Source organism: Podarcis raffonei, chromosome 8, assembly GCF_027172205.1.
Source record: "Podarcis raffonei isolate rPodRaf1 chromosome 8, rPodRaf1.pri, whole genome shotgun sequence".
Taxonomy (NCBI): Eukaryota; Metazoa; Chordata; class Lepidosauria; order Squamata; family Lacertidae; genus Podarcis; species Podarcis raffonei.
Genome location: NC_070609.1, coordinates 3,569,704 through 3,588,352, shown reverse-complemented (window position 1 = coordinate 3,588,352; position 18,649 = coordinate 3,569,704). Strand labels below are relative to the sequence as shown.

The following is an 18,649-nucleotide window of genomic DNA, read 5'->3' as shown; positions in this document are numbered from 1 at the left end:
GGGCCAGCGAGGAGGCCAGGGGAGAATTAGCTGTGGGATCCCAGAGTGGGGAATCTTCATAAAAAGGGGAGGGGGAGGGAAGAGAAGGGAAATAAAAGATCAGGCTGAATTCAAATTAAAGGCCAGGCGGAATAGCTCTGTCTTACAGGCCCGCGGAAGGAGGTTAAATCCTGCAGGGCCCTGGTCTCCTGGGACAGAGCATTCCACCAGGTCGGAGCCATCACTGAGAAGGCCCTGGCCCTGGTGGAGGATAGACTTATATCTGCTAAGTACCCCCGTAGAACCATAGAAGGGCACCCCAGGGCTCATCAAGCCCAACCCGCCGTGATGCAGGAATCGCGGCCGACTTCAAACGTACCTGGAGCCTTCCGTGAGCAGAGGGTGCCCGCTTAACTCCCGGTGCTGGGTTTCTTTTAAGACCGGGCTGGGTGGAGAGGTGTCTGTGCCCCCACCAGGCGCTGCTGAACTACAACTCCCATCCTCCGTGGCTGGGCTGATTGGAGTTGGCACCCAAGCACAGCTTTCTGAGCTGATTCAGGGACTCTGTGGCATCTAATAAAAGCACGGGGGGCGTTTCTGTTGCCAACGAAAAAGAGAAAATTTTCTGTGGAAGCAAAACATGCAAGGCAGGAAGAGAGGCAATCAAACCTGCCCCCCAGTGTGTCCCCCATAGGCAAATACTTCCTGTATGAGGGCTGTGCAGGCTGCCTCCCGCCCAGCCCTGTTCCTGAGCAGTGTGGTACAGTGGTTAGAGCATCGGACTGGCACCTAGGAGAGACCTGGGTTCGAATCCCGCACTCGGCCACAAAGCTCACTGTCGCTGCATCCCTCTGTTGCTGTTTGTGGGGGAGAATTAAATGAGGGAGGGGGAGAACCTGGAAATAAAAGTGGGATAGAAACGCAATAAAATAATCACAATATGATTATCGGTTATTGGCTTCATTATTGGTGCTCCTTCGGGACCAAACGAGATCGGTGTTGATTTTTACAACGAACGCACCTGGTTTTAACGAAATAGCAGCCCCGGGGAGGGAGGTGGTTTTCCTGCAGGGAAAACCCCCCCTTCCGAAGCAGCTGTTTGCATTTCGTGGAAAACTCAATGGCAGCTGCCTGTTTGGCGGGTCTGATGCTGCAAAGCTTAGCCTGCCCCACTGACATCCTTCCTTTACTTTCTCGCCATCCCCAGGATGAAATCCGCCGGAGCAATCACCGGTTCGGAACCTGCTGGTGGCGGGGGCGGAGGAGATGAGTCGGAGCTGGAACGGGTGAAACAGGTAAACCTGCCTTTTTGGGTCCAAGCTAACGTCACCTAGAACCAGAGAACCCTAGAGTCATCTAGTCCAACCCCTTGCAATGCAGGAATTTCAGCTAACGATTATTATTATTATTATTATTATTTTATTTTAATTAAAGATTTTCTTGCTTTACAAATGTATGTGCAATGTCTCTCTCTCTCTCTCGCCCCCATAACATTTTCTACAGATCAGCTAATGATTATTTCAAAGATACTCCTTTTAAGGTGGTTGGGGGGTTCTGTTCTGTTCTTTCCCTGGTGCCAGAGTTGTGTGTGTGGGGGGGGGGGTCCTGTCTTCTCCCTCTTCCTTCTGGGCCCTAAATGCATGTCTTTCCAACCCCCACCCTAGGAACTCTTGCAGGAGGTCCGGCGGGAATTACAGAAAATGAAAGAGGAGATCATTCAGGGTAAGTAATGAAGGCTTTGGGTTGTTTTTTTAAAAAAGTGGTGTATAAATTTTAGAAAATAAATTATATATACACCGTATTTTTTGCTCCATAAGACGCACTTTTTTCTTCCTAAAAAGTAAGGGGAAATGTTTGTGCGTCTTATGGAGCGAAAAATACGGTGTATATATAATTTATTTTCTAAAATTTATAGTGTGTCCCTGGAGCCGAATTGCCCAGGGGTGAAAAGCAAATCATGCTTTTTCTTTTTTTGGAAGAGGGAAGGGGGTGTTGAAACAAAGCCGCTGATCGGCAAGCGATCGGGAGGGAGATAAGGGAGCTAGCGATAAAGGAGGCTGCCTGGGAGGGGGGAGGTAAAAGCCCATGGATCCTCAGGATTTTTGCATTCGGTCACCCCAAATTCACCATCAGATCACATAGCATGTCCATGGCTACAGCCTGCACCAAAAAAATCTCACACCCACTGTTGATGGGGCCACAATGGTGCAAAAACATGGTTACGAAGCACGGATCCACATGGATCCTCAGGATTTTAGCATTGGGCTACCCCAAACTCACCGTCAAATCACATCTGTGGCCACAACATGAACCACAAAAATCATACATCCACTGTTTCGTTCAGAATATTTTTTTTCTTGTTTTCGTCCTCTAAAAACTAGGTGCGTCTTATGGCACGAAAAATACGGTATGCAGTCATACTTCGGTTTGAAGTAGCTTCGGGTTGAGCGTTTTCGGGTTGCACTCTGCAGCGACCAGGAAGTAACGGAGCACGTTACTTCTGGGTTTCACCACTTGCGCATGTGCAGATGCTCAAAATGACGTCACGCGCATGCACGGAAACGGCAAATTGCGACCCGCATATGCGCAGATGCGGGTTGCGTTCTGCTCTGGATGCGAATGGGGCTCCGGAACGGATTCCGTTCGCATCCAGAGGTACCATTGTATAACCTACAGCTGTCTTCCCCACCCTGGGGCTGTCCAGTTGTGTTGGACTACAACTCCCATGAGCCAGAGTGTCGCATCGACTGTGCCGGCAGGGGCTGATGGGAGTTGTAGTCTGAGGCAGCTATGCAAAGGCCCCCACCCAGGGGTTGGAAAAGCCTGGCTTTTCTAGACAGCGCTGGAACATTTTGGATCGCTGAAAGGGCCCGGCTTCATATTTTCGTTTTCTCTCTCTCTCTCTCTTGCCGCAGCATTTGTGACAGAGCTACGGAAGCGGGGGTCTCCTTAGTGCAACCCCCCCCACACACACACAAGAAAGAAAACCCCCCAACTTGCCGGTGCCTCCTGGAGCCAGCAGTCCAATCCTCCGAAACGTGCAGGAAAGAATAAAAGCGGAAGAAGATAAAAAGAACGAACTTGATCACCCCTTTTCTCCCCACGCCCCCCCACAAACGCACCAGATGAGCTCCACACAACACACACACACCTTTTCCCGTCGGCTCCCAGGCCCCCGCTGTGCAATTTCCGGGGAGGGGGGGGGAAGGAGAATCTATGGCAGCCCCCCCCACCCCAGGAAGGGCAGGACCCCCCACCTGTGCCTTACCCAGAGCAATAGCAACACCCCTCCTTCGTCCTCTGCTTCCTCCCCGCCCCCCCGCCACAACGAGGGGCTTGTTCCCGCAGGAGGTGTGCAAGGGGGGGTGCGTTTCCCTGGCGGAACTGGCTCCTCCCCCCCTCCCGCCACCACTTAACACTGTGCCATTCCCAGAGAGGGCTAGACTCTCCATCACCCGCAAATCATCCTTTTTCACGCTTGGACCAAGACGCCTGTGTCTGTTTTTTCTTTCTCTCCTCTGCCCCCCCCCAAAAACCATGGCATGGGAAGGGGGGGGCAGGCAGTGGCGCGAGAAACACCTGTTTTTCCCGGGCTTCAGGGAATTGCATCAGCTTAACCAAACTGGAGAAGTTTCCTTTCCTTTGAAGCTAGTGGTCAGCAACTGGGTTGCCCCAAAGGCCAAACCTGCCCTGACTTTCCAGAACTTCCTTCCTCTCCTAAACCAGCAACATTTCCCTTTTTAGCTAAGGCAGCAGGTCTCAGACCCTTCCTTCTTCCAGACACGATGCCAGGGGTTGGGTTTGCGATAAGGGGACCAAGGAACGAAACAAAGGTGGCCAGAACATTCTCTGTAGTTTGGGGGCACACAGTTATATATTTTTCCCAGCGGAAGGGTGACAAGCCGCAGCGTTCCCGCTGCTGGTAATTTGACCCGGGCCAAATTCCCGCCACCTAGTTGCCAACCACAACCTTTTTATTTTTAAAAAGGCACCCTTACTTGCAATGCACGCCCCCCCCTCGCTAGTCATGCATGCCCACCCCTGGAAGATGGACCACTTTGCTGAAAAGGACAGCTTCCACGACCCCCCCTCCCCAAATAATAATAATTACCACCCCACTTCCTAGTACCTTTTCTCATTTCACACGCTCTCTCTTGCTGGGCTCATTCTGAAAAAAATATTTTACTCAACCCCACCCACTCACCCATCTCTCTGCTCTCACCTCTCTGGGTAATGATTTGTTTTTATTTTTAATAATAATAAAAAAAGAGGATTTCGCTCCCCCTCTGCCTCCTATCGGGAAGCGCCGAGGGGAAAGCAAGGCAGGGTTCTTGGCTTTTCTACTGAGCTGTAATTTTTTGACTTTGGTTATTTTTTGTCTAGCTGGATGGAATATTATATTTTGATTTTTTTAATTATTATTATTATTATTATTACTGAACTGCCGGGTATTTCTGCCCACCCTCTGGCCTCACCGCACATGTTCACCTGCAAATCGGCACTAGGGTCTTGGGCACATGCACCAAACTTCTCTAGGAATAAATCTTTTCCTTTTTTGTAAAATTCCAAAAAAAAGGGCCTCTGCGTGGTTTTTTCTTCTCTTACTGGTGGTGCTCTCACTGGGCTCACAGAACTGTATGTGGGATGGCAGAAAGGAAAAACCCCTTCCTGGTGTGTGTTTGCAAATGGATAAGAAATGGGAGGTACCGTATTTTTCGCTCTATAAGATGCACTTTTCCCTCCTAAAAAGTATGGGGAAATGTGTGCATCTTGTGGAGCGAATGCAGGCTGCGCAGCTATCCCAGAAGCCAGAACAGCAAGAGGGATTGCTGCTTTCACTGCGCAGCGATCCCTCTTGCTGTTCTGGCTTCTGAGATTCAGAATATTTTTTTTCTTGTTTTACTCCTCCAAAAACTAGGGGCGTCTTATGGTCTGGTGCTTCTTACAGAGCGAAAAATACGATAGTTGATGAGGATTACGGCAGCCTTTCTCAACCTGTGGGTCGCCAGATGTTGTCGAACTACAACTCCCATCACCCCTAGCTAGCAAGGCCAGAGCTCAGGGATGATGGGAGTTGTAGTCCAACAACATTTGGGGACCTGCAGGTTGAGAACCGCTGGATTACTGGGTCTCCTGCTTTGAGGTCTGAAGCTATGAACTGGCATTTTGAATCCTAGACACAGGTGTTAGGAGTGACGCAGCATCAGAAAAAACCCAATGCTATTATTCAAGGCTGCATCAACAGAAGTCTAGTGTCCCGATCAAGGGAAGTCATAGTCCCACTCTGTCCTGCCTTGGTCAGACCACACCTGCAGTCCTGTGTCCAGTTCTGGGCTCTGGTTATCTCCCGCTTGGACTACTGCAATGCGTTCTACGTGGGGCTATCTTTGAAGGTGACCCGGAAACTCCAATTAATCCAGAATGCAGCAGCTAGACTGCGGACTGGGAGCAGCCACCAAGACCATATAACACCAGTCCTGAAAAACCTACACTGGCTCCCGGGACGTTTCCAAGCACTGGCTTGGAACGTTTCAAAGTGTTGGGGCTGACCTTTAAAGCCCTAAATAGCCTCAAAGCTCCAGTACACCTGAAGGAGCGTCTCCACCCCCATCATTCTGCCCTGATACTGAGGTCCAGCACCGAGGCCTTCTGGCAGTTCCCTCACTCCGAGAAGCCAAGTTACAGGGAACCAGGCAGAGGGCCTTCTTGGTAGTGGCACCCTCCCTGTGGAACGCCCTCCCATCAGATGTCAAGGCAATAAACAACTATTTTACTTTTAGAAGACAACTGAAGGTGGCCCTGTTTAGGGAAGTTTTTAATGTCTGACACTTTATTGTTTTTAATATTCGGTTGGAAGCTGCCTAAAGTGGCTGAGGAAACCCAGCCAGATGGGCAGGGTATAAATAATAAATTATTATTATATTATCACAATTTAAGGATGTTGACAGGCTGGAAGCTGGGCAGAGGAGGGAGACCGCGTTTTGAAACTTCAGAGGAAGAGTTGAGGGAGTTGGGGATGTTTAGCCAGGAGAGGAAAAGGGTCAAGGGTTTGGAAAGCTAGCCTTGTGAGCAACGGTTGAAGGAGTTGGGTATGTTCAGCATGGAAAAGAGGAGACTGAGCCCCTTAGAATATTTCAAGGGCTCTGCCATGGAAGATGGAGCAAGCTTGTTTTCTCCTGTTCTGGAGGAGGGGACCCGAACCAATGGACTCTGGTTACAAGAAAGGAAGTTCCGGCTAAACATTGGGAAGAACTTTCTGATGGTAATGTTACCGGAAAAATCCGAGGGCTCCCTTGGACAAAAAGTAAAGACACCAACCAGGATAACTTGGAGCAAAACAGCAGCCTGTAGGCTTGGCCTTTATTGAACTGTTGCAACAGGGTGTTCCCCTCACTTGCAAGAGAGAGGAAAGACCCAGAAAAATAGTGTGCAAGGTCTTATAAAAACTTTTTGAAATTCCCCTCCTCTAGGTCAAGCCCACCCCCAGAAACATCATGCATACATTACAGAAAGGAGGGGTTGAGGGAGGAGTTGTGGTGGTAACCTGAGTGTCCTGTCACCTGGCTGGTTCCCCCTTTCCCCCTCCCCAGGAATTATTCTCTGAAGACAAAATGTAGTCGCAGTTTCCTGCCCCCAGAGGGAAGATCTGATCATTGTCCTTTGTTTCAGTCCATGCTGAATCCACTCCCATATGCAAGTTCTTTGTGATCTTGATTGTCTTCTGTCTGGGATCATCAGGGTTGGCATAGCAACTGGGCAGGGCTCCTGTGGATGTGCTGAGACGGTGAAGGGATTATGGCTGACCAGGACCAAGCCACCCCCCTTTGATAGTTCTTGTCATATGGAGTAAAATAAAATGGAACAGTGCAAATCCGATGTATGGTTCATTTTCTATGAATTTATAACAGAAATGCGGCGTATGTAGTGTGTGAGTGTGTGTGTGTGAAGTTTGTACAAACAGAATGATTGGGGGGGGGTTCCTGCTACAGTAAGAGCTGTCGGACTCCATTGGAAGGTGGTGGGCTCCCCTTCCTTGGAGGTGTCCAAGCAGAGGTTGGGTGGCCATCTGCCAGGGATGCTGAGATTCCTGCATTGCAGGGGGTGGGACTGGATGACCTTAAGTACCCCTTCCGATTTATGATCAAAAGAGGTTTAAAGACAGTCTCAAGGCAAATCTTTAAAAATGTAGTATAAACACTGACAACTGGGAAACACTGGCCTGTGAGCGCTCCAGTTGGAGAACAGCCTTGACCAAAGGTGTCCTGGGCTTTGAAGACACTCGAACTCAGGACGCAAGGGAGAATCGTGCTAAGAGGAAGGCACGTTTGGCAAATCCACACCGTGATCAGCTCCCGCCCGGAAACCTATGTTCCCACTGTGGAAGGACGTGTGGATCCAGAATTGGCCTCCACAGTCGCTTACGGACTCACTGTTAAAACCGTGTTTATGGAAGACAATTGTACTCAGCTACAAGGGATCGCCACAGAAGAAAGATATAGCCCAGCAGGGTTAGGGAGTAGAAGCAGGTGCCAGGGTGGGTAAACAAGGAACTTCTGGCAGGAGAAGTGCAATGCTATAGACGGATTCTGAAGAAGCAAGATCTACTGTGTGTTCAATTGGCCTTACTGAATTTGTTGAGGATTTCAGCTTTAGGTAGCAGCAGTCCTAAGCATTCAGCTCTCATGAACCTTGGCTATTAACCTCAAATTTAATTTGCGCCCGGCCAACACTGGCTGGCAGAATCTCTCTGGGGGTTGCCAGGGTGGTGTTCTCCCAGCCATACCTGCAGGTGCCATTGGGGATGGAATCTGGAACGTTCTGCACGCGAAGCAGGTCTCTTTGGCTGACCCACCTCTCATTTTTAAGGGTGGGAGAAGGGACAGATTTGACGAAAAGGGCCAGGTCTTCTCAAAAGACAACATTGCCACCTGCTGGCCGTTCGCACTTCCAGTGCTATTTAAGGCGGTCTTACTTTCTGCCACGGTGCACCCCACTTTGGGATCCAAACATGCATTTTGGCGACCAGTTTCTTAATCTCTCGCCGTATATTTGCACAGCGGTAGTGCTCCTGTCGTGGCCCGCCTTGGATCAGGCTGCCTGTTGCAAGACCAGTGCCTTGGGTGTCTCCAGCTGTTTTTGGACTACAGTTGAGGGGAAATAAGTATTTGACCCCCTGCTAAATTTGCCCGTTTGCCCTCTGGGATTACAGGTAAGACCTCTCCCTTACAGCAGCTGCTTCTAATCTCAGCTCGTTGGTGAAGATACCAGGTAGCCTGACATCTGGCTGGTTGACAGGGGATCAAATACTTATTTCACTCATTATAATGCACATCATTATATAATGTATGGAATGCGATGTATGGAAGTGATGTATGGAAGTGAGAGCTGGACCATAAAGAAGGCTGATCGCCGAAGAATTGATGCTTTTGAATTCTGGTGCTGGAGGAGACTCTTGAGAGTCCCATGGACTGCAAGAAGATCAAACCTCTCCATTCTGAAGGAAATCAGCCCTGAGTGCTCCCTGGAAGGACAGATCCTGAAGCTGAGGCTCCAAGACTTTGGCCACCTCATGAGATGAGAAGACTCCCTGGAAAAGACCCTGATGTTGGGAAAGATGGAGGGCACAAGGAGAAGGGGATGACAGAGGACGAGATGGCGGGACAGTGTTCTCGAAGCTACCAGCATGAGTTTGACCAAACTGCGGGAGGCAGTGGAAGACAGGAGTGCCTGGCATGCTCTGGTCCGTGGGGTCACAAAGAGTCGGACACGACTAAATGACTAAACAGCAAACAACAACAATGCACATCAATCTCTGATTTTTGTTTTCTGGGTTTCTGGGGTTTTTCCTGTTGTTAGCTACAATAAACCTACCATTAAAATTAATGGACTGGTCGTTTCTTCATCAGACGGCAAGTGGGCAAATTTAGTAGGGGATCAAATACGTTTTCCCCCTCACTACAATCCCCATCATCCCTGACCACTGGTCCTGCTAGCTAGGGGTGATGGGAGTTGTAGTCCAATAGGAGCTGGAGACCCGAGTTTGGGAAACCCTGGATCCGGGGATCCTTCCTTTGGAACGCAGCTGAACTAGCCAAGAGTTTAAGGAGATAAGAAAAGCTTGCTGGGTCGAGAGTAGGCCCCTGTCTAGTCTAGCATCATGCTCTCAGTGGCCATAATAAATTGAGAGCTAAATTGAATCAGGCCAATGGTCCATCTAGTCCAGTATCCCTAACAGTCAACAAGAAGATGCAACAAAGATAAGTCAGCAAGCAGCATCTGAGCACAAAAGCAATTCTCCCATCCTGCGGTTTCCAGAACTGGCATTCAGAAGCAAATGGCTAATAGCCATCGATAGCCCATGAATTTTTCCAATACTCTTTTACTGCCATCCAGGTTGGCGGCCTTCGCTGCCTCCTGCAGGATCTGCGTGAAGAAGGGCTTTCTTTATTGGAACAGGCGAGCCTCATCTAAAAATAGGAATTCAAGGGGCAGTTTCGGGAAGGCCAAGCAAGGAAGGACAAGGTCACCTCGAACTGGTTTCGGTTCTCCTCTCCCAACCCCCCGTATTTCATTGTCGGTAATCCTCTGCCCTGTTACTCTGTGGATTCGCTTCTGCCTCCCATCTAAGCAAAGGCAGTCGATGAAAGTGCTTTTAAGGAAATTAATTATTTAAGTGGCTCGGCAGAAGGCATTTCGATGATGCACAAAGTGTTTTTGTCTTAAAGGGACAGCAGCGTTTTGGTTTTGCTGCTGGTTATCATCAAATACGGAGGCTTTCCCATAATGCACCACATATCAGTACAGTCATACCTCGGGTTACAGCCGCTTCAGGTTGTGTCTTTTCAGGTTGCGGACCGCCGAAACCCAGAAGTACCGGAACGCGTTACAGTGGTACCTCGGGCTAAGTAATTCATTCTGGAGGTCCGTTCTTAACCTGAAACTGTTCTTAACCTGAAGCACCACTTTAGCTAATGGGGCCTCCTGCTGCTGCTGTGCCGCCGGAGCACGATTTCTGTTCTCATCCTGAAGCAAAGTTCTTAACCTGAAGAACTATTTCTGGGTTAGCGGAGTCTGTAACCTGAAGCGTATGTAACCTGAAGCGTATGTAACCTGAAGCTTATGTAACCCGAGGTACCACTGTACTTCCGGGTTTTGGCGGATGCGCAGAAGCGCTAAATCATGCTTTGTGCATGCGCAGAAGCACCAAATTGCAACCCACACATGCGCAGACACGGGTTGCGAACCTGCATCCCACACGGATAACGTTCGCAACCCGAGCATCCACTGTACTTTGATCATTGTGCTGGGCTCCTTTGGGATGGGGTGATGAAAGTTTTCACCCCTTCTTGGGAGGGTCCGGCTGAGGCTGCTGGGCGTCCTAACCCAAAAGGAAGCAGAGAACGCCAGGCTGGGGAAAAGCTGTTTTAGGGCATGTTGAGAGGGCTTCAGTTGGGGGCCAGAACAGTGCCACCCTCTCCCCAAACACCCCGTCCTCCCTCAAAGACTGGGTGTGGATTTGCTCTGCCTGATTCCTACATGTTAATGCAGTGATCCAATATTAGCAGGAGTGGAATTCCCCCAACCACTGCACTTGGGGACTGAAGCTCGGAGGAACCTGAAAGCAGCTCCCAGACCACCTCCCCAAAACCCCAGCTCCGTAAATGGCGGAAAAGATGATCGCTGCACCATCTCAATGCCGAAAAGCAGAACATGCCCCGGCAGTGTTTTTAAATCCATGGCCTCAGGGCATCGGTTCTCTCTCCCCACTTCCAGAATCTGGGAAATGTTTAAATGCTATAGAACAAATGCCAGAAAACAGGAAGATTCGGCCACCACAGTTCGGGGTTACCACCATGAACACACCACCCAGTTGTGTTAATACTGCCATAAAATTTAGGAAACAAGCTGTACCACCAAAATGATTAAAGTTTTAAACGATAATTTTAGGTTATATTTTAGTGATCAAGATTTAATATATATTTTTTTTAAACTGCCGCTATATCTGAATTGTCTCTGTTGTACCCAATTGCAATTCAATGTATCCCTGTTGTGTTTTATGATTTTCCTGATATTGTAAGTGACCCGGAACTGGTCTGTGACCGTAATAATAAAATCCATTCATTCACACACCACCCAGAATAACACAGAGTTAACCAGGGCTAAAGAACCCCTCACCGACGGCCAACTGTCGTTGGAGGGGGACCTCCAGCAGTCATCTATGATGATCTCCGGCGGGCTAGGGACAAAGGTGAGAGCTGTTTCCTAGTTCTGCTGGATCTCTCAGCGGCGTTTGATACCATCGACCATAACATCCTTCTGGACCGTCTTGAGGGGCTGGGAGCTGGGGGCACTGTCATGCAGTGGTTCCGCTCCTTCCTCCTGGGCCGTGTTCAGAAAGTGGTGGTGGGGGATGAATGTTCAGACCCCTGGGCTCTCACTTGTGGGGTGCCTCAGGGTTCTGTCCTCTCCCCCATGCTTTTCAACATTTACATGCAGCCGCTGGGAGAGATCATCAGGAGGTTTGGGCTGGGTGTTCATCAGTATGCGGATGATACCCAGCTCTACCTCTCTTTTAAATCAGAACCAGTGAGGGCGGTGAAGGTCCTGTGTGAGTGTCTGGAGGCGGTTGGAGGATGGATGGCGGCTAACAGATTGAGGTTGAATCCTGACAAGACAGAAGTACTGTTTTTGGGGGACAGGAGGCGGGCAGGTGTGGAGGATTCCCTGGTCCTGAATGGGGTAACTGTGCCCCTGAAGGACCAGGTGCGCATCCTGGGAGTCATTTTGGACTCACAGCTGTCCATGGAGGCACAGGTCAAATCTGTGTCCAGGGCAGCTGTTTACCAGCTCCATCTGGTACGTAGGCTGAGACCCTATCTGCCTGCGGACTGTCTCGCCAGAGTGGTGCATGCTCTGGTTATCTCCCGCTTGGACTACTGCAATGCGCTCTACGTGGGGCTACCTTTGAAGGTGACTCGGAAACTACAATTAATCCAGAATGCGGCAGCTAGACTGGTGACTGGGGGCGGCCGCCGAGACCATATAACACCGGTCTTGAAAGACCTACATTGGCTCCCAGTACGTTTCCGAGCACAATTCAAAGTGTTGGTGCTGACCTTTAAAGCCCTAAACGGCTTCGGTCCAGTATACCTGAAGGAGCGTCTCCACCCCCATCATTCTGCCCGGACGCTGAGGTCCAGCGCCGAGGGCCTTCTGGCGGTTCCCTCATTGCAAGAAGCAAAGCTACAGGGAACCAGGCAGAGGGCCTTCTCGGTAGTGGCGCCCGCCCTGTGGAACGCCCTTCCAGCAGATGTCAAAGAGATAAACAACTACCTGACATTCAGAAGACATCTTAAGGCAGCCCTGTTCAGGGAAGTTTTTAACGTGTGATATTTTACTGTATTTTTGGTTTTTATGGAAGCCGCCCAGAGTGGCTGGGGAGGCCCAGCCAGATGGGCGGGGTATAAATAATAAATAATAATAATAATAATAATAATAATTATTATTATTATTATTATTATTATTATTATTATTATTTAGTCCAACCCCCTGCCATACAGGATTCCCCACACCCACCCACTGCCCTTGCAGCATCTCCCCACGATCAGCAAGGCCGAGAGCTTTTTTCTCTGCGATTTGTTTTTTTTTTTTAATGGATTCAGTATTTACACACTTGGAAAAGGCCGAGAAACTCAGCACCACAGGGTAGGTTGGGACGCGGGACTTTCGCACCCCGAATCCTGCGTAGGCCAGGATCCCCGCGGCGCCCTTCGCCGTCCAGCAAGGGGGAACCTCGCGTCGCAGCCGGCAGTCGGGCACAGTTTTAGGAAGCCGCCTCTCTCTCTCTCTCTGCCTGCCATCCCAGTTATTTCTTGGGGGAGGCAGAGACCTCGACGAGGACCCGGTTGAGCTCCCGCAGCCGGGCGTCCAGTGTCTCCACGGTCAAGTTCAGCTCGGCCACCTGCTCCTGCAGGCTCTCGAGGGTGCTGCTCAGCTCGTCCTCCTTTTTCTTGCTGTTGGTGGTTTGGCGGGAGTACTCCAGGAAGATGCACAGCCCCCCCACCCCAAAGACGATGGCTTCGCCCAGCAGTTCCGCCCCCAGTTCGGCGGCCGCCTCCTCGTTCAGCGGCTTGATGGCGGCGCCACGGAAGCCCATGATGCGCATCTTGGCTCGCATCTCCACCCAGTGGTACACTGCAAGAGGAAAAGGAAGAGTGAGGAACGTCCAGGGTGCAAGGCCTGCAGCCTTCCAGGTATCACTTATTTTTTAATTTTTTCTTTGACAAAGTAAAAGGTAAAGGGACCCCTGACCGTTAGGTCCAGTCGTTGACAACTCTGGGGTTGCACACTCATCTCGCTCTATAGGCCAAGGGAGCAGGCGTACAGCTTCCGGGTCATGTGGCCAGCATGACTAAGCCGCTTCTGGCGAACCAGCACAGCGCACGGAAATGCCGTTTACCTTCCCACCGGAGTGGTACCTATTTATCTACTTGTACTTTGACATGCTTTCAAACTGCTAGGTGGGCAGGAGTGGGGACTGAGCAATGGGAGCTCACCCCGTCGCGGGGATTCGAACCACCGACCTTCCGATCGGCAAGCCCTAGGCTCTGTGGTTTAACCCACAGCGCCACCCGCGTAATATCTGTAAATAAATAAGAATAAAAATGTGCACCCCACTTCCTGACACCATTCCATCGTCACTATCCAACCTCCCAAAATTGCAACACCTCTTGCAATGGTTTAACCCCTTTCCGTTTTAATAGTATAAATTCTACAAACACCCTCTATATCTCCTCAAAATCATTTCTCCTGCATATTCCCCGTCTTACCTGAATGGCACATGTTAATTTATCATTAACAGCTAAATCCCACACCTCTTTGTACCGTTCTTCCATTTTATATTCACCTTGTTCCTTCCACTTCCTAGCTATAATAATTTGTGCAGTTTTCAATAAATTAGTGAGCAAGTCCTTCATAGCCCGTGAACCTTCCAACCCATCGTACATTGACAGTAATTCTTTGGTCAGCTTTAACCCAGTGATTTCTGTTATTTCCTTAAACACCCTTTGCCCAAAAAATTGTACATATTTACACCCCCACGATATGTGAACATAGGTCCCTGTTTCCCGGCATCCCCTCCAACATAGCACCGAATATTCCTTGTTTATTTGATTTAATCTCACTGGTGTTAAATACCATCTCCAAATTAATTTATAATAATTTTCTTTTATCCTTCTAGACAACATTTTCAAAGTGTGTTTCTCCCATATTTTCTACCTGGACCCTGACGTCATCCTCTGAGGCCTTTTTGTGTGTGTTTCTTCCAAGAGAGGCCTGGAGGGTATATTTTGTGGGGGTTTTTAATTGTAATTTTGATGTTGTGAATTGCCCTGAGATCTGTTGATGGAAGGGCAGTATGCAAATGTTATGAATAAAAATAACACCCCAATTTTCACCATGGCAGACATTGCGTAGTTCGGAAAGGTTCAGAAAAGGGCAGCCGAAACAATCAAGGATATGAAGAGACTCATAATAATAATAATAATAATAATAATAATAATTAAAAAAAAATTTATTTATACTCCGTCCATCTGGCTGAGTTTCCCCGGCCACTCTGAGCGGCTCCCAATCAAGTGTTAAAAACAATACAGCATTAAATATTAAAAACTTCCCTAAACAGGGCTGCCTTCAGATGTCTTTTAAAGATAAGATAGCTGCTTATTTCCTTCACATCTGAAGGGAGGGTGTTCCACAGGGCGGGCGCCACCACCGAGAAGGCCCTCTGCCTGGTTCCTTGTAACTTCACTTCTCGCAGCGAGGGAACCGCCAGAAGGCCCTTGGCGCTGGACCTCAGTGTCTGGGCAGAACGATGGGGGTGGAGACTCTCCTTCAGGTATGCTGGGCCTTTGAGGCCTTTTAGGGCTTTCAAGGTCAGCACCAACACTTTGAATTGTGCTCAGAAATGTACTGGGAGCCAATGCATATCTCTCAGGACTCCCCTGTGAGGAAATGCTGCAGTGTTTGAGACTTTTTTATTTCAGAGAAAAGGTGGCATGATTCAAGACTATAACAATGCTTGTGCAGTTGCTTCCAAACCTGCCATCTTGTGCATATTAAGTTAGAATCTGTCAGAGAGAGAGAGAGAGAGAGAGAGAGAGAGAGAGAGAGTGTCTCCTGAACCGGTCACACTAGTTTCAAGGTAATTGTCTGAACAGGCCAGTTAAGAATGGACTTTTACTATTTACAGAGAACAGTTATTGAGGATTTTCTTGCGGATAAAGTGATTAAATGTGAGTTTGATGATTCCTGCATTGTTGTGGCTTGGACCAAATGACACTTAGGGTCTCTTCCAAGTCTACGATTCTATGATCCTATTTCTGTTCTCCGGGGCAGGAAGGGTGGGCAGGACACCTCCTGCGAAACATCATTTAATGGAACAGATGCCCATGAACCATAAAAAGTCAGGGGTCAGCAATTTTTTTCAGCAGAGCTGGACCTCAGTGTCCGGGCAGAACGATGGAGGTGGAGATGCTCCTTCAGGTATACTGGACCGAGACCGTTTAGGGCTTTAAAGGTCAGCACCAACACTTTGAATTGTGCTCAGAAAAGTACTGGGAGCCAGTGTAGGTCTTTCAAGACCGGTGTTATATGGTCTCGGCGGCCGCCCCCAGTCACCAGTCTAGCTGCCGCATTCTGGATTAGTTGTAGTTTCCGGGACACCTTCAAAGGTAGCCCCACATAGAGCACATTGCAGTAGTCCAAGCGGGAGATAACCAGAGCATGCACCACTCTGGCCAGACAGTCTGTGGGCAGGAAGGGTCTCATCCTGCGTACCAGATGGAGCTGCCCTGGACACAGAATGGACCTGCGCCTCCAAGGACAGCTGTGAGCCCAAAATGACTCCCAGGCTGCACACCTCGTCCTTCAGGGGCACAGTTGCCCCATTCAGGACCAGGGAGTCCTCCACACCCGCCTGCCTCCTGTCCCCCAAAAACAGTACAGTGGTACCTCGGGTTACATACACTTCAAGTTACAGACTCCGCTAACCCATAAATAGTACCTTGGGTTAAGAACTTTGCTTCAGGATGAGAACAGAAATCGTGCTCTGGCAGCACGGCAGCAGCAGCTGGAGGCCCCATTAGCTAAAGTGGTGCTTCAGGTTACAAATCGTTTCAGGTTAAGAACGGACCTCCAGAATGAATTAAGTACTTAACCCGAGGTACCACTGTACTTCTGTCTTGTCAGGATTCAACCTCAATCTGTTAGCCACCATCCATCCTCCAGCCGCCTCCAGACACTCACACTTGGCAACTCCCTGCCGGTGGACACCAGGCGGCTAAAGATCACCTTTGCTCAGCCAAGCCGGAGGCTTAGAAAGTTGCTGTGAGTTCTAGTGTCTGTTTCCAGTCTATCGATGAATCAGCTCTCTATATTGGACAAACAGGCCAAACCGTACGCCAAAGAATAAACGGACATAAATCGGACATCAAGAATCACAAGACAGAGAAACCAGTAGGAGAACACTTCAATCTCCCAGGACATTCTATACAAGATCTCAAAGTAGCTGTTTTACTACAAAGGAATTTCAGAAATAGACTGGAAGGAGAAGCTGCTGAATTGCAACTCATTACCAAACTTGAAACCATGGAGAGACCTGGTCTGAACAAAGACATTGGATTCTTATCTCATTATACATGACAAAGCCATTTTTCACCTTCTCACCCCTTGCTTTTTCCTGTAAGACCTATTGCAGTCGTTAAGAGTCGTCAACAGGCTCATCACAGCTATCTGCCAATCACCCATTCCCACCACCCTTCTGAGTAATACCCCTCCCCACCTTCTCACTATATAGAGGGATCTGGCAACTTCTGTTTCAGTGTATCTGAAGAAGTGTGCATGCACACGAAAGCTCATACCAAGAACTAACTTAGTTGGTCTTTAAGGTGCTACTGGAAGGAAAAAAAATTTTGTTTTGATGAATCTTAAGTTTGGATTTCTAACTTAGTTTTTAACTTTTCACCGATTTGTTTTCACTGCTTTGTTCTCTTTGTAAACCGCTTGGGTGGTTTTTCCAAACAACCCAGCGCTGTACAAATTTTATTAAATAAAATTAATTAATAATTTTATTAAATAAAATTAATTAATAATTTAATTAAATTAATTAATTAATAAAATTCCCGGCCACTGGGTCAGGGGGCCCCGCCTCCTCCTCCGCTTTCCCACGTGCTGCCCGGGAAGGGGACCTCTCAATGTCACCGTCGTAGCTCCCCGATTGGCCCGCGGCTCCTCGGAGGCCCGCCCCCTCGCCTCCCTATTGGCCCACTCCCCTCGCGTGCCCGCCCACCCTCTCTCCCATTGGCTTCCCTTTCTACCCTGACGGGAGACTCCCCCTATCGCGGGGGACGCTGCCGCCGCCTGACTCACGTTGCGCGGGGGGCCCGCAGATGTACTGGCGGAAGAAGGGGCTGGCGCGGGCCCCGTCCTTGATGCGCGCGGCCAGGGGCTTGGAGAGCTGCCGGACGCCCAGGTAGAGCAGCTTGGCAATCGGGAAGGCGCCGGCCACCATCCTCGCGCTCCCAGCGGCCCCCGCGCCGAGCGCGGCGCACGCAGACGCCGGGCCGCGGTGACGTCAGCGCGCACGTCACGCCCGGCGTGCGTCCGCGACGTCAGCTCGCAGACGCACGCCTGCATATCCCGTATGCAAACAGCCCTTATTAATATGCTAATGTATTCTCCCCCCGCATGACACACCGGGTGAGGTAACACGTGGGCGCACGCTAATGAGGCAACGCTGAATAATATTGTTTTTTCCTCTCATGAATATGCTAATAAGCCGAGCGGGAATATATTTGTTTTTTCTCCTTGTAATAAATACGCTAATGAGGCGAAGTGGAATATATTATTTTGGATATGTTAATTACATGTGTGCTTTCTGTTTTTACTGTGGTTTGTTTGAATTATATATATATATATATATATATATATATATATAGAGAGAGAGAGAGAGAGAGAGAGAGAGAGAGAGAGAATGAATATATTTCTGGTTCATAAAAAGCAAAACAATTGTTTTCCAGCCTTTTAAAGGCGCGCTCCTAAACGCAGCCCTGACGTACACTTCCGGCACAGACCGGAAGGAAGCCGCTCTCATTGCCATAGAGATGGCGAGGGATAGAGAGGTGCGTTGGAACAACGCCGACTGCGGCTGCGCCTGTAATATAGGCGCTTGATGCCGCCCAGAGACTGAGGGCACAGAGTTAAATAGTAGAATCACTCTTTAACTGTCCGCAGAGGGAACTTCCGGGTACATGTTAGAAGCTGGTCTATGTGTCGCCCCCCCCCCCGGGGCAGGAGCCACTGCGGGCGCCTTCGAAAGCCAAAGAAGAAACCCGGAATCTCTTTATCGAAGGAGTTGGGCGGCAGCAAATCCCCCCGCCCTGGAGAAACAAACTGCACCACAGAAAGGGAAAGAGGCTCTCCTGCTCTTTTCCAATTTCTTTTCTTCGTCTGCAAAACGGCCTGCTTCGTCTGCAAAGCGCGGCTGCCCTTTTAGGCAATCGTAGCCGCTCGAGCTTTTCAGTTTCTCTCTCCCGTCAGTGCTCTTGTGTCACTCTTCCCTTTTTACTATATCTGTGGTGCACTTCCGCCCTGCATTGCTGGCCGTCATCCGCCT

General features: G+C 49.4%; 2 protein-coding genes across 6 annotated transcripts in view; one reads left to right on the top strand and one right to left on the bottom strand.

Moving 5' to 3' along the window:
• The window catches only part of VASP (vasodilator stimulated phosphoprotein), a 41,463-nt gene extending 37,949 nt beyond the window's left edge, over positions 1-3,514 (top strand). For all 5 annotated transcript variants that reach the window (XM_053397687.1, XM_053397683.1, XM_053397686.1 and 2 more), the window contains 3 exons: positions 1,187-1,274; positions 1,644-1,701; positions 2,895-3,514. In XM_053397687.1, coding sequence (XP_053253662.1) covers positions 1,187-1,274; positions 1,644-1,701; positions 2,895-2,932 — 184 coding nt within the window. In that variant the 3' untranslated portion in view covers positions 2,933-3,514. The remainder of the gene's footprint in view (positions 1-1,186; positions 1,275-1,643; positions 1,702-2,894) is intronic.
• Positions 3,515-12,600: 9,086 nt separating this feature from the next.
• Positions 12,601-17,605, bottom strand: OPA3 (outer mitochondrial membrane lipid metabolism regulator OPA3). Its single transcript, XM_053397681.1, has 2 exons — positions 17,404-17,605; positions 12,601-13,173 (listed from the first exon to the last, which is right to left on the bottom strand). The coding sequence occupies exons 1-2, from the start codon at positions 17,543-17,545 to the stop codon at positions 12,845-12,847; spliced, it is 471 nt and encodes a 156-aa protein (XP_053253656.1). The 5' UTR covers positions 17,546-17,605; the 3' UTR covers positions 12,601-12,844.
• Between the last annotated feature and the right edge of the window lie 1,044 nt (positions 17,606-18,649).